The sequence below is a fragment of the Ruditapes philippinarum genome, unplaced genomic scaffold (assembly GCF_026571515.1).
Source record: "Ruditapes philippinarum isolate M1 unplaced genomic scaffold, ASM2657151v2 ctg2259_1_1_1_1, whole genome shotgun sequence".
Lineage (NCBI taxonomy): Eukaryota > Metazoa > Mollusca > Bivalvia > Venerida > Veneridae > Ruditapes > Ruditapes philippinarum.
The window spans coordinates 1-16,416 of record NW_026866331.1 but is presented as its reverse complement, the minus strand read 5'-3'; the positions used below and the strand labels follow the sequence as shown (position 1 = coordinate 16,416).

Here is a 16,416-nt window from a genome sequence, read left to right as displayed (position 1 = left end):
GGTTCAACTGTTATTGCAGATTGAAGGATTGGTGCTATTTTGAATCTGTACTGCATTATGATGTTATTTTCCATTAGCAATGAAGGAAATTAAGATCTGTCGGTTCAAGTCTGAGACTCCAAGAATGTTTGAAGCCATTTGTGTGGGGGGAAAAACTAGCCAGTAAGCTTGTGGAAGGTTGTGGGTTGATCTACCCCAGTAATTTACTCCTGCATCATACGATTTTGATGGGTTCTAGTACCTTTGACCATTCTCTTCATGAAAACTGCCATTTGACCTTGCCATTTATGGTGTGGCTTGAAATCTTACATGTGGATTTATGTGAAAACTTTTCTATCTCCTCTTTGGAATTTCAATAGTAAGTCATTAAAATATGAAAACACAGATCTACAAGGAAGTGTGGTGTACTGTTCTAAATAGCACCAGACCGTTAAACGGATTGTTTGATAACACAGATCCAAAGGATATAAGTTTCCATTTTCTACACTGATGGTCATTAATGACTCATAAGTCCCACATACTGATATAACTGCTGGGTATACGTGTGTCTGATAAGGCCAGACGTTTAGCTCAATAGATAAAGCATTTGACTGTGAATCGTGCAACTCGGGTTTGATTCCCAGATGGTACAGTTCACTTTCATTGTAACTGATCATGAAATCATTTCTATGGTCATTCGCACTGTATAGATCTCTGCTCTGGGATGATATACAGAAGTACCGGTAAACTGCTTGACGGCCTGCCCAGGAATGATGCAATGGCTGAACTGCGCTCTGCCCTGAGCGGAAACTACCAGTACCACCACAACATTTGGTAACAAGTAAGTCACAGATATTCAGATAACTCCTGACAAGCATGATACATTTATATTCGATAATTGTATAACATAGTTTGACCTGTACGTACATAAATGCTTATCATTATCTTTTATTGATTATTCTCAGTTTTTTGTTTTTCTGACCACCTTAAGCGCGATATATGTACGTATTGGTCTCATAACGCAATCCGAAAACTAGAACAATTGAACGAATATGCCCAATGACAAATAGTGTTGGTTCCCGGTAATTTGCGGCAAAATTGATACCTTTGAATGATTTGTATTAAGCCAGGAACCATCCCATTAATTTTCTGACAATAAAAGTTAATTTGTTAAAGTTTTTCGGGAAAATGGCTGGTGTAGTTTTAGAGACGTTGAGCTGGAAAAAGTTGATTATTTTAGGATTACTTTTGTTATTCCTGCTGATATCGTTTTTCCTGATTGGTGGATTAATAGGTACGTGCACTTTATTTAAGTAAATTACCCCGTTTGGCTCCGAGTATAAACGTACCCAATGCACTTGGTGTTATGCTTTATAATAAAACAATGAATCATCTGTTAATTGTCATTTAAAATTGAATTTTTAAAGGGTAAAAGTACGATTAGTCAATCAATTTATTAAAATGACACTATTGACAAAATAGATTTTGACAGCTGAATATAGTTGAATAACTCATATCAACACTGCTGAAATTATTTAATGAGTTACATACTTGCTGTTGAGTCAATATTTAGGATAGGCACATTTTAAAAACATTTGTCAAAAAAGACTCGTTAGAAAGTGTCACGGTTCAGAACTGTTCACTATTTAGGGGAGATAATGTGTAAGCGGCCGGATAGCTCAGTCGGTAGAGCCGCGGTACGGTATTCCAAGGGTCCCGGGTTCGAGTCCCAGTCAGGCTGCACATTTTTCTCACCCTGTGACATTTGGCGCCCAACAGGGGACCGTGACTGAATACAGCTCAGAGTTTAATTCACATTGCTCTGTAACTCTGTGAAATGCGAGGACGAATTTCAATATAGCAGGAGAATATGATAGTATGTCACGGTTCAGAACTGTTCACTACTTAGGAGAGAAGATGTGTAAGCCGCCGGATAGCTCAGTCGGTAGAGCCGCGGAACGGTATTCCGAAGGTCCCGGGTTTGAGTCCCGGTCAGGCTGCACATTTTTCTCACCCTGTGACAAAAGAATTATTCAAAATATAATTATTGAGGTGCCAAAGCTAGATTCTGAGATATAGATTTTGCAGATTTGTTCTGGGTCAGAAGAGGGGAGATATTTTGCCCATACTCAAATTGCACAATATAGATCTCGTCACATAGTACAATTTATTAGTTGGACTAAAGAAAGTATATTAATTTGTGTCTGATTTAGGCAGAACATAAAAAAGCAATTTAAAAAGTAATTTTAGTTTAAAGCCTGAAATTGAACACTTAAATGATTAATGAAGTGAATAGTTTTAAGTAGTAACTAACAAACTAACAGATAATATGGAATAATTTATGATTTAATAATTTTTTTCTTTTCCAAAAATCCCTGACCACCGGTAATATTCCCATTGACTGGACACGTGCAAACGTATGCCCTGTCTACAAAAAAGGTGATACAAGTGATCCAGCAAACTATCGCCCAATTTCCCTTACATGCATCCTCTGTAAAACACTCGAACACATAGTTGCCTCTCAACTATCCTCTCACTTTACCACCCACAACATACTCTTCGATCTTCAGCCTGGATTCAGAGAAAGACGATCATGTGAGACACAACTCATTGAACTTACTGATTACCTTGTGAACAACCTTTCAAATGGCAAACAAACAGATCTCATACTTCTTGACTTCTCCAAAGCTTTCGATAAAGTAAACCATCTTAAACTCTTAGATACCCTTCAAGAACATGGTGTTTGTCCTCAAATTCTAAACTGGATACAGTCATTCCTTATTGGCCGTAGACAGACTGTAGTTGTGGATAGTGACTGCTCATCTAAAGTCCCGGTTACCTCTAGAGTGCCCCAAGGCTCTGTCCTAGGGCCCCTCTGTTTCCTTCTATATATCAACAAGTTACCATCTTCTGTCCTCAAATCCCAAGTCAGATTATTTGCAGACGACACTGCTGTATACCTAACCATCAATTCCTCCTCAGACCCCCCAACTCTCCAACAGGTGTAGACAATATGACAACTAGACAATATGGTTCTGTGGGAGACGCAGTGGGACATGGAGTTTAACCCTTCAAAATGCCAAGTCATCCATATCACCAAAAATAAAACCATAATTAAACACAAATATATGCTCCATGGCCAAGTCCTAGAGTCTGTTACAAATGCTTTAATATCTTGGACTAGATCTATCTGCTGACCTTGAATTTAATACTCATATATATATATATATAACTTCCAATGCAAACAGATCCCTTGGCTTTATTAAAAGAAATTAATGTCATTACTAAAAATGAGAAAGTGAAAGAACTAGCATACAAGTCCCTGGTCCGCCCAAAGGTTGAATATGCCTCAACTATTTGGTCTCCTTACACTAAAACCAATATTGACAAAGTTGAGATGATCCAGAGACGTGCAATAAGATGGGTTAAAAGGGATTACTCCCCTCACTCTAGTGTCACAGCCATGCAGGAAGAAATGGGCTGGCGATCCCTTGAACATCGCAGATTGGACTGTAGACTGATAATGTTTTATAAGATATACCATAACCTAGTTGCAATTAATCTCCCAACTTATGTTCAAACCCCACATAGATTAACCAGACATATGCATCCCTTATCCCTAGGCCAAATACAGGTATCCTCCGACTACCATAAGTACTCTTTCTTCCCTCATAGCATTATACTATGGAATAAACTTCCTAGTAAAATTGCCACCCTGCCCAACCTGAGTCAGTTCAAACAGGCAGTGGTGGGTTTGCAGTACTAGTCTTACTCCCAGTGTTTTTAAACTATTTTATCTCTTATCATCTTGTTTAACTATTAACATGTTAACCATGACTAGAATATATTTTCAGTCTCACCTTCCAAGCATGTCAATGTTTGGACTTTTCTTTTTTAGCTTTTCTTTTCACCTTTTACTCACAATCCGACGTGCACTAAATTCCCAATCAACAGGAAAGAATTCCCAATTGAAAAGTTACAAAATGAAAATATTGAATAAGAAATTCTTAAATAAAAATTCTTAAATCTTTAAAAATAAATGCTTCTCCACTGTTATGGTGTTAACCTGTTTGACTATGCCAGCCAAGACAGTTATTCTTTGTATTCATTTAATCTGACTGCAAAATTTAAGTGATGCAATTTTTCCCAATTTTTAACAAAACATCGCTGAAATTCCCATTTCCGTGGGTAACGGTCATGTTCCCAAAATCTTGGGAAAAAAAACCTTGAAACCTATAGACTTGTTATTAGCTATTGGACAAGCAACTTTTGGCTAGATATTGTGGGAAGGGCCAATTAAGTTAATTGGTAAAACTTAAGTGGTCTTTTTATGAACAACTATAGCATCCATGTAAATACTGTAAATTTATTCGTTAATGTTTTGTCTAGTGTTTGCATACATCATGTACATGTGACATTGTTTCAGTGTTTTGTATAGAAAGAAAAAAAATAAAACAATAAAATATGATTAAATTAACTAAACTAAGTCAGATACGCGGATTTATGATGGCTCCTATTTAACAGTCAATCAAAATATTAAGCATGGTGTTTAAATCATATATAAAATGTCATTATTATTAAAATTTTCACTGTCAAACTATCATAACATCATATGTTAAGACAATTTTTTTTTTTTTTTTTTTTTTTTTCAATTTCAGGCCCCGAAGGTGACCCCATTTATTGCCTCCGTTGCATGACTATTTAAGGGTCAGAGGTCCAACCCTTAACAGTCTTACAATAATGTGTTAAAACATGAAAAGTTAACATAGTATTAACATAGATTAAATTAAGTCAAACATTTATTTGAAAAATTAAATATGTAAAGGAGGTTATAAATTCAAGACATAGAAAAATATTACTACATCTACATTATGCCTCAAACAATAACATAATTACTTTTTTCTATATTTATGAGTAATACACAAACTAATGATACTAATGGCGTTAGCTACGAGGCTTGACGATAGAATAAATAGTCAGACGAAAAAGATGATTATTTTCAAAAGAAACCAACAATATAACACAACAAAAACATCAAAGACAGATACTTTGCGGCCAGGGCACGTTCAAAAATACTACAAACATGAATTTATTCTTCCATGTATGCTCAAACACAGCTCGGTATGAAAACTGAAAAGACAAAGGTCGCTCCTAACATCAACATAGGAAAAAGTATTTTGATGATTCACATCTATCATTATCAGATTGGAACAAAACATTTGGATAGGTCTCTATTATATTATGATTAATTAATGACATATACATTTTGTATTTAAAATAGTACGTATGCCAGTCTTTTTTAAATTGGTGAAGATTTCCACATTGGATAGCTTTTTCTTCATTTACCTTTAGAACATATGAAATATACTTTATAGCACCAGAAAAAGATAGCATTGTTTTATTAGTTTTACATTTAAAAATATACATTTTGACATATATAAAAGAACTAAATTGTTTACAATATTTATTGTATTGCTTCCTTTAGTATAACCAAAAAGCATAGTTTCTTTATTTAAGTTTGGCATGTTTAGTTTATCTATACAAATTTCGCGTATTAGTTTATTGCTGTGAATGCATTCCCAAAAGATATGTTCTATAGTTTCATCATGAAGATTACAAAGGCTACATAAGGGACTGTTAATATATATTTCATTTTTAACAAAAGATTATTTGTACCCAAAATCCTATGGATAAGTCTTACTTGGAACCATCGTACATGTATATAAGTATCTTTTGTCAATTTGAATGGTAAATTATATATATTCTTCCAGTATTCATCATCATTTGAGAGGCATAGTTTTTGTGACCATTTGACCTGACAAACAGGGTTGCTGGAATTGACTTTAAGCGATTCATACATAAATTTTGAGACTTTTTGGTCTTTAATTATCCATTTAAGATGTTTTGGAATTGTTGGGAATTTTCCTCTCTTAAAAGTTTAAGGGTTGAAGCAGACATTTTGAAAAAAGGTTGTAACTGCTTTTTTAATTCCTAAATATAAAAGATGATTGATATTTATATTGTAGATCTTGTCTAATTTTCCTGGTGTATAAAACTGGCCATTGTCTTGTAAGATATCATAAATACAACAAATTCCCTTATCATACCAAGATTTCCAAAAAATACTTTTATTACCAATATTAATGTTGTGATTGTAAAATAAAGGTAAGTTACAAATGTCTTCTTTATCAAACTTCTGATGCTCAATAAACAATGAAAATGCATTTAAAGTGTGTTTCCAGAATTCATTTCTAATAGATTTTGACATTTTCTTGACATAATTCTTTCCACACGTGACTAATTTATGTACATCAATACCCTGTGTTAAAATATTTATCCAACAACCATCACTTGAAATAATTCTTCTTATCCATGTAAGTTTGAACGCATTTATAAAAGCATTTATATTTACCATTTTTAAACCCCCTTCCATGTTTAGACAATTTTAAATGAAAAAAAAACAACACAAAACAAATGTGTAAATTTTAAGCCAGTTGGCTTCTATTTCTGTTATTTACAATGATTACTATGGACAAAAACAAACAACAACATTTCACAAAGCCCATCATGACAAAAATATAATCTTAGCCTGGTTGGATGAAAAGTTAACATGGTGCTAATCTCTACATGTCTTCTTAAACAGACTGTTCCAAACTGGGCAAATCAATTGCTCAAATTTAGAAGGTTAAACATTAAAACCAATACTGTATTATATTATTTGTAACCTCCGTCATTAGCATAATTTTCTAATTTTTTCAGCACCCAATCCTTCAAATGTAATCAATGTTCTTGGTACGATTTGTAAGAACGAGGGAGGTATAGGAAACAAAGAGTGGGTTTATACCCTAGAGGTGGTCACGAGAAAATGTATACAGTATGATAATCTAGACGTTCCCGGGATCGAGGACGACAGAACTTCAGCTAACCAGGTAAATAACGAAGCTTCTTTTACATTGTCTTTATATCTTAAACCTCTTTGGTTTATACAGAAATAATTTTAGTTCAATTGTGTAAGAAGTTAAAGGCTTATAGACACTAGTGATGTTCCGATTGTCGCAAGTCGCCGATAATCACTTACTGTTATGTAAAACGACAATAATCGATTCACAAAAATTTGTTCCGCGACGTCGTCAAAAATGTTTAAAGTATCAAAGGGAATAAATTAATTCTGACGGTAATTTTCCTTTAGGAACACCTCGCCGATCGCAAACAAAACACTCAGAGACAATTGTGAGTTAAACAGGATCAATAAGTGATGTAAACAATAGTAATATAATGTGATTTGAATGGTATTATTTGACATCCATTGAACAATTTAATTTATTTTGTAAAATTATGACTATATAAGGTTAAAACTGTGTTGAAAAGTGCAAAATGAAGTTCATGTTACTAAATATAATCAAGTGCCTTGGTAAGAAATGTTACTTCCATATTTCTTTTTAACGCGACTTTATTCGAAAGTTATCGATTATGTCCCATCCGACTGAACCGATGATCGATTGGGACAAATTTCATCCGATTTCCATCACTAATAGACACACTTTCAAATCAGTTCCTAGCTGGAACCAACCAGTACTGAGCAATGAGTGTAAAGTTTCTTGCTCAAGGAAACAACGACTTGCCCCTGATGGGGTTTATAAACCTGTGCCGCTAGTGATCAATAGATTACTAGTCTGACGTGTTAACCACTAGGCCATGCCACCACTTAAACTTGGAGAAATATATCATTTACTAATGTCATGGTATTGAGCTGTTCACTAATTAGGGAAGATACAGTGTAGTGTGTAAGTGGCTTGGTCAGCAGTGCCAAGGTCGGTATCAGAGCCATACCCGGGTTTGAGTTCTGGTCAGGCAGCACATCTGTCTCATCCTATGACTTTTGGACGGTAATGATATAATACTGTCCCAACTTCATATTGTTCTTTGTACCCGTTAGAAATTCTAGGACAAATTTCAAAGTAGTTTAAGGAGTTTGCCACAGTATTGAACTGTAAAACTAATTAGGGGAGATAGATTAGTGTGTAAGCAGCTGGATAGCTCAGTCTGTAGAGCTGTGGTACATATTATTTCAAGGGTCCCATGTTCAAGTCCTGGCCAGGCTGCACATTTTTCTCACCCTATGAAGTTTATAATACTTTATGAATATATAGAACATGCTGTACCAGTAGGTTGAGTTTTACATGTGTGGTCAGGGATGATGTAGACATTTTAAATGACATCTTCAGTAAATCAGTAATGGCTGAATATATTGATTAATTAATTACAATAAATGTACCAGTATGAGAAGGTCTATGATAAAAGGGTTACATGTATATGAAAATCTTGATCTAACCTTGCATTTGGCTATCTTATATTTTGAGACTGGATAACATTCAGCCCTTTGCACCTTATACAAATTGTAAAATAAGCCAAATGCATAATCCATAGCAATACCAGTACATGTATTATGAAAAAAAGTATGAGGGAGTATTATATGAGCCGTGTCACGACAAAACCAACATAGTGTGTTTGCAAACCAGCATGAATCCTGACCAGCCTGCGCATCCGCCCAGTCTGATCAGGATCCATGCTGTTCGCTTACCAACCCTATTACAAGTAGAGAAACTGATAGCAAACAGCATGGATCCTGATCCGACTGTGCAGATGCGCAGGCTGGTCTGGATCCATGCTGATCGCAAACGCACTATGTTGGTTTTGTCATGACACGGCTCATTTATATTATAAACATGTAATAAAAGGGTCTTGATCTGGACTTTCTAAGGCATACATGGAATATTGGGAAACCAAATGTGTAAGCCCCACTTACGTTACATTACTTACTTTCTTACTTATATTTTGCCCTCTTGGATTATACAAGACTGGTTTATGCTCAGTGCTTTGCACTATAATTAAGACAAAACAAGTCTGCTGAAGCCAAATACAAGGTCCATATCAAGATACTCATATAATAATACAGTTATACATAATAATACAGTTAAACGTATACAACATTCTTTATTTGACTAGATCGTGTTTGCGTTTTGGATGCCACATGTGAGAGAGGGAAAGCAGCTGGACTTTAGTCGCTGGCAACAGACAATGATAGGCGTGTTACAACTTGATATTATATATGATGAAAAGGTTGAAGTTGGTTAGTATGATATTAGAACATTTTCAAGCTGTTTTTGGAAAAAGACCCTGACTTAAATAGGGATTTTTTTCTTTTTGGCATTACAGGAGTTTTAAGAAATTTTAAAGTACTTGATAAACTATGTTATGCATGACCGTAAAATGTCATACGATTTTAAACTCAAAAGTTATAACAGTTCACTATTTCTCAAAATGTAAAATGTTTCTTAGTGGTTATATCTAATTGTGCATATGGCCTGTACGTTCCGCTCTGCTGCACAAAAAGGCCACCAGAGCTTTTAAAAAAGATACTCTGCCGAAGTAAAACTGCTTTTACTTGCATAGGTTATTTCAGAGTTGTGTATACATATACATGATGAAATGATAGTAGCAATTGATTAAAATCAACAGTTATTATTTGTGCAAATTTTCAGTTGATTAAGGGCTATTTTAGATTGAAAAATAAATTGTAAAACATCTTCTTAATAAATCTTCTTTCCTGTTTTACTGTATTTTTAGTTATGTATTTTTAAGGTCAAGGTCACAATTGAAGGTCAAATATCAAATATTAGACAGTATGTCATGTCCGCTTTGTAAGTCCTACACTAATTGAAAGATTTTTTATTCAAACTTGGCTCAAATGTTCACCTCAACAAGGGGATGTGCAGAACCCATGTTGCCCATGTGTCAGCTCAAGGTCAAGGTCACAATTGAAGGTCAAAAATTGACTTAGAAAATGTTCTTAAATCTTAACATATATCTGAATATTTCTGAATCTAGGAAAGGTATTTGCTTGAAAATATATATGAAGTATCACAATTAAGATATGCTGGTCAAGTTTCATAACTCTGTATTGCATTTTAACAAAGTTATGCCCCTTTTTAGCTTGACTATTCGTAGAATAATCGAGCTAATGCAGTCACCCATTTGTCGGTGTTGGCGTCGGCGTCGGCGTCCCTGTGGTTAAGTTTTTGTATGTAAGCTGGTATCTCCATAACTACTGAAGGGAATGGATTGAAACTTCACACACTTGTTCTCTGTGATTATCTAAGATGATTGGCACAAGTCCCATAACTCTTATTTGCTTTTTTACATAATTATGCCCCTTTTTCGACTTAGAAATTCTTGGTTAAGTTTTTGTATGTAAGCTGGTATCTCCATAACTACTGAAGGGAATGGATTGAAACTTCAAACACTTGTTCTCTGTGATTATCTAAGATGATTGGCACAAGTCCCATAACTCTGATTTGCTTTTTTACAAAATTATGCCCCTTTTTCGACTTAGAAATTTGTGGTTAAGTTTTTGTAAGTAAGCTGGTATCTCCATAACTACTGAAGGGAATGGATTGAAACTTCACACACTTGTTCTCTGTGATTATCTAAGATGATTGGCACAAGTCCCATAACTCTTATTTGCTTTTTTACATAAAAATGCCCCTTTTTCGACTTAGAAATTCTTGGTAAAGTTTTTGTATGTAATCTGGTATCTCCATAACTACTGAAGGGAATGGATTGAAACTTCACACACTTGTTCTCTGTGATTATCTAAGATGATTGGCACAAGTCCCATAACTCTGATTTGCTTTTTTACATAATTATGCCCCTTGTTCGACTTAGAAATTCTTGGTTAAGTTTTTGCGTGTAAGCAGGTATCTCCATAACTACTGAAGGGAATGGATTGAAACTTCACACACTTGGTCTCTGTGATTATCTAAGATGATTGGCACAAGTCCCATAACTCTGATTTGCTTTTTTGCATAATTATGCCACTTTTTTATTTTAGAAATTCTTGGTTAAGTTTTTGCGTGTAAGCTGGTATCTCCATAACTAGTGAAGGGAATGGATTGAAACTTCACACACTTGGTCTCTGTGATTATTTAAGATGATTGGCACAAGTGCCATAACTCTGATATACATTTTCGCATAATTATTCCCCTTTTTCGATTCATAAATTCGTGGTTAAGTTTTTGTGTGTAAGCTTGTATCTCCATAACTACTGAAGGGAATGGATTGAAACTTCACAGACTTGTTCTCTGTGATTATCTAAGATGATTGGCACAAGTCCCATAACTCTGATTTGCTTTTTAGCTCGACTTTTCTATGAAAAGGGGAGCTATCCTACTCGCCCCGGCGTCGGCGTCGGCGTTGGCGTCACACCTTGGTTAAGTTTTTCGTACCACCCCACTTTATTTCAGAAGTATTACAAGTATGGCTTTGAAACTTACCATACTTGTTCACCATCATAACCTCCATCTACAGACAAGAGTACATAACTCTGTCAAGGTTTTTGACAGAATTATGGCCCTTTTTTGACTTAGAAAGTGTATTGAGCTTGGTTAAGTTTTTTGTACCACCTCACTTTATTTCAAAACCATTGGAGGTATTGCTTTGAAACTGACCATACTTGTTTACCATCACGACCTTCATCAACAGACAAAAGGACATAACTCTGTCAAGGTTTTTGACAGAATTATGCCCCTTTTTGACTTAGAAAATACATTGAATATGGGTAAAATCCACTTATTGCCTTAACCCTTTGAGATATTGCTTTGAAACTTTTAATGCTATTTCACATCATTACCCCCATCTGTACGCAAGAGAAGGTAACTCTGTCAAGGATTTGTTTTAAAAATTAAGGCCTTAATACAACGCATTATCTACATAGTGGACCCACGAAAAGTAACCAGTCACCCACAGCCTGTGTGAAAGAGATCCACTTGTGACCAACTGACAACATCTAAAAAAGCTTGATAAAATTTATCTATTACTTGTATTATAAGGTAACTATAATACTTTCACATACAAAGTCAAATCTATATATTATGCTGATTGTACAAAAATATACTGCTTCCTTGGCATAGATTTCTTGAAAAATTATGTTATTATGTCATTTACCAAGGTGTTCTGAGTGACGTAAAAATACCTTATTCTCTCAAAGTGGGTTTAATACTATTAAATTTATTTAAGGCTCAACTCAGTTTTTTTTTTCTTTCTTACCAGCCCTCTTTTGACTTAAACATTTCAAACTTTGCTGCAGTTTTCAAGGGTATCACACAATTCAGTAAAATAATTCTTCACTAAATATCTTAATGCTCATGGCCATTGTTCACTTTAAAAATACAGAGATTCTTGTATTGCCTTTTACTGCAAAAACTTTTTTTATTGGCAAGCAATAAAAAAGTCGAGCGCGCTGTCTTACGGACAGCTCTTGTTTGCATAATTATGCCCCTTTTTATCTTAGAAATTCTTGGTTAAGTTTTTGTGTGTAAGCTGGTATCTCCATAACTACTGAAGGGAATGGATTGAAACTTCACACACTTGTTCTCTGTGATTGTATTGAAACTTGAAGGGTTTGTACCTTTTCGTACAATTTTATGTATTCATATAGGTAAGCATTATTATACTCAATGAAACACCCTTGTGACAAATTTTCGAATAGTCGAGCGTTACTGTCCTCCGACAGTTCTTTTTAATCTTAAAATTTACATACAATCACATATTAGACAATATGTCGTGTCCGCTCTATAAATCCTATACTAATGGAAGAATTTTCTTCAAACTTTACTCAAATGTTCACCTAGAAGAATCCATGTCACCTTTGTGCAGGCTAAAGGTCAAGGTCACACTTGAGGGTCAAAAATTGACTTAGAAAATGTTCTTAAATTTTAACATGTACTTGAATATTTCTAAAAAAAACTAGCACAGGTATTTGCTTGAAACTTAAAAGATATATGAGGTGTCACAATTACGATATGCAGGTCAAGTTTCATAACTCTGTATTGCATTTTGACAAAGTTATGCCCCTTTTTAAGTCTTTAAATTTACATACAATCAATACTAGACAATAATTTATGTTGTGTCCGCTCTATAAATTCTGTACTAATGGAAGGATTTTCTTCAAACTTTACTCAAATGTTCACCCCAATTGGGCGATGTGCAGAACCCATTTTACCCTTATGCCAGCTTAAGGTCAAGGCCACACTTGAAGGTCAAAAATTGACTTATAAAAAGTTTAGTATATTGGTAAAATGAAAGGTTATTTGTAACTGTTTCGAACATGATTTGATAATAGATATTTAAACTATTACCTGTACAATTAGTCTTTTTTTCACCAGAGATAATTTCTTTTTATGTATTTATGCCACTTAAGTTATTCCCTTAACCACCTTTCCAAGTCGTCCTCTGTCAAGGACATTTGTTGGGGTATGAATTGCATTCAGCGATAGTATTAGTTTCTACAAGGTTAACCACTCTGTCGCAGACACCCCTGTTTGTTTATCAATAATTCCATGCAATTTATTAATAATAAAAAAAAATTATTATGTGGCAAAGATCGAAGATGCTTTCATTTACAAAACAGAATCGGAATTGTACATAACATTTTAGTTTAATTTATTTTTACCCTCATGTAAATCATTTTGATGTTATGAATGTCATTTTAGATGAAAGCTGAATTAAATAAGCATAGAAAATTACTCATACTTCAATTGACATAGCATAGTGCTAGTAAGTAGAAATTTCCCCATGACAGTGGATCTCAGACATTGAGTCTGATGGTCATATGTTTCGCAGCATTGATTCAGGGATACGTAGTCGGTAAATTGTGCAAATATTGTTAATAATTGGTAAGTTATCAAGCGTATCAGGTTAGGTGGACCAACTGCCTAGAAATGACTATAATACTATATTATGTGTGAAAACAGGTGTAAATACTTATTACATTGTACCAGAATAAAATAAACAATTTCTAAAGTACTGATCAGTCAGGATTATTAATTTTTAAATTTTTCTTTCGTTAATGTTTGTGCCTCATTTTGAACTTTTATCTTACAGAAGAGGATGCTACCATTCAACTTGACGCCAGGATAGGCTACAGAAACAAAGACGATGATGTTAACGACTGGAAGGAACTAGCGAAATCCCTCGAGGAACGTAATCTGAACTGTAAAATGGAGGGAAAGGTATAATAGTTTGAGTGTATTGACATGTAAGCTCAAACCCATGACCAGTTGTTTAGAGGCCGGCACTTAAACCACTTAAACCCCGTAATTGTAAATTATAGGTTTTAAGTGTCATAGATCCTATACAGAATGATGAAAGATATCAATGACAATAACACATTTTAAATGTATATTTCGTTTAAAAAAAATAGAATAAAAGGTGTTATTTGTATTGGCCTTGTTATTGGAGTGATCCAGTAAAATTTAATAAAAGTGATATTTGTATTGGCCTTGTTATTGGAGTGATACAGTAAAATTTATGTTATAATTCCAGCCGTTGGCTTTTGTTTTTTTCCCCATTTTAGAAGGAAAATGGCTATGCATACGATTGTGACCCACTGTCATTCTTTGAGCTTGGCAGTGTCCATCATGACTACTATCTTGTAAATATTAAAGTCCCAGTGGAGCCATATAAAGGGATCAACATGGGAATTGGAAAACTAAGGGACATCACTCTTGTTGTAAGTATACTAAGGGATACAACTCTTGTTGTCAGTATAATGCAGTATAATGCATTTTCACTGCTAAGTATTGGCAGGTTACTTAGAGAGTTAATTAAGTTACAGGATCAGAAAAAAGGAGGGCATAAAATTTTGTAAAAAGATGATGTTGTTTTTATTATGCCCCCACTTCGAAGAAGAGGGGGTATATTGCTTTGCACTTGTCGGTCTGTCGGTCCGTAGACCAAATGGTTTCCGAGTGATAACTAAAGAGCCCTTAGGCCTAGGAACTTCAAAAATTGGTATGGTGTTGGTCATGACCATAGATACCCCTATTGATTTGGGGGTCGAAAGGTCAAAGGGTCACATTGACCCTTATTAAGCAAAAAAAACGGTTTCCGATCAATAACTAAAGAAACCCTTAGGCCTGGAACTTCAAACTTTGGTATTGGTGATTTGGTTATGATCAGTAAATGACCCCTATTGATTTTGGGGTCAAGGGTCAAAAGGGTCAAGGTCACATTGACCTTGTAGTAAAAAAACGGCTTCCCGATCAATAACTAAAGAACCCTTAGGGCTAGGGACTTCAAACTTGATATGGTGATTGGTCATGATCAGTAGATGACCCCTATTGATTTTGGGGTCAAGGGGGTTAAAAGGTCAAGGTCATATTGACCTCTTAGGTAAAAACGGTTTCCGATCAATTAACTGAAAAGGCTTAGGCCTAGGAACTTCAAACTTTGTATGATTATTGGTCATGACCAGCAGATGACCCCTATTTAATTTTGGGTGAATGGGTCGAAGGTCAAGGTCACATTGACCTTGTAAGTAAAAACAGTTTCTGATCAATAACTAAAGAAGGCTTAGGCCTAGGAACTTCAAACTTGATATGGTGATTGGTCATGACCAGCAGATGACCCCTATTGATTTTAGGATCAAGGGGTCAAAGGTCAAGGTCACATTGACTTTGTAAGTAAAAACGGTTTCCGATCAATAACTAAAGAACGCTTCGGCCTAGGAAACTTCAAACTTGGCATGGTGATTGGTTCATGACCAGAGATGACCCCTATTGATTTTTGGGGTCAAGGGTCCCGAAGGTCAAGGTCACATTTGACCCTTGTAGGTTAAAAATGGTTTCTTGATCAATAACTAAATGAATGCTTAGCCTAGAAACTTCAAACTTGGTATGATGATTGGTCATGACCAGTATGATGACCCCTATTGATTTTGGGGTCAAGGGGTCAATGTCATATTGACCTTGTACTTTAATGACGGTTTCTGACCAATAACTCAACAACTTTAAGTTAGCCTTGGTTGATATTTTTTATTTAAACTAAAAAATGTTTTTTGGTATACACATTTGAAGGTCTTATGTAATATAACCAACTTGTGCTGTCTTTAAATAGCCTAATGATTCAAAAATTTATGATAATTTTTTGGAAGATTTTTTATAATTAAAAATTGGCTCACACAATAGGGGTCACAATTATATTCCCTTGTGACTAGTATGCCAAGTAAGAAAACGTAACCCTTTTAATTGGTTATTTGGTCAGAAGTCATGCATAATAACCTGATCACATACAAATTGGCTGCCGATGGGGGGCATACATGTTTTCAAACATATTTTTTGTTTAATACTTTCTACCCTTGTTCTCTTTTTTCCCTTGTGAAGAACCTGTTGGGGGGGCTTTTTCAATGTGTTTTCCCTTTAAGGGAATTGTGGGAAAAAATTTTTTAGAAAAAATCAATTATAAAAATCTACCATATGATTAATAAAACAATTTTGTTTGCAAAAAGAAATTTTGACTTTTTAAAACAAAAATTTTTTTTTTAGGGATTTTTTTTAAGTTGAAAAAAAAAGATATTTAATTTTTTTTGGTTTTTAAATT

The 16,416-nt window shown here is 34.7% G+C and overlaps 1 protein-coding gene across 1 annotated transcript; it reads left to right on the top strand.

Moving 5' to 3' along the window:
• Positions 1 to 1,088: 1,088 nt before the first annotated feature.
• Positions 1,089 to 14,548, top strand: LOC132732173 (protein wntless-like; the record flags this gene model as incomplete). The annotated part of the gene is made up of 5 exons (XM_060718543.1): positions 1,089 to 1,273; positions 6,739 to 6,908; positions 8,986 to 9,109; positions 13,921 to 14,048; positions 14,393 to 14,548. Coding segments are annotated over exons 1-5 (684 nt in total), but the record flags the coding sequence as incomplete, so codon positions are not given.
• Positions 14,549 to 16,416: the final 1,868 nt, after the last annotated feature.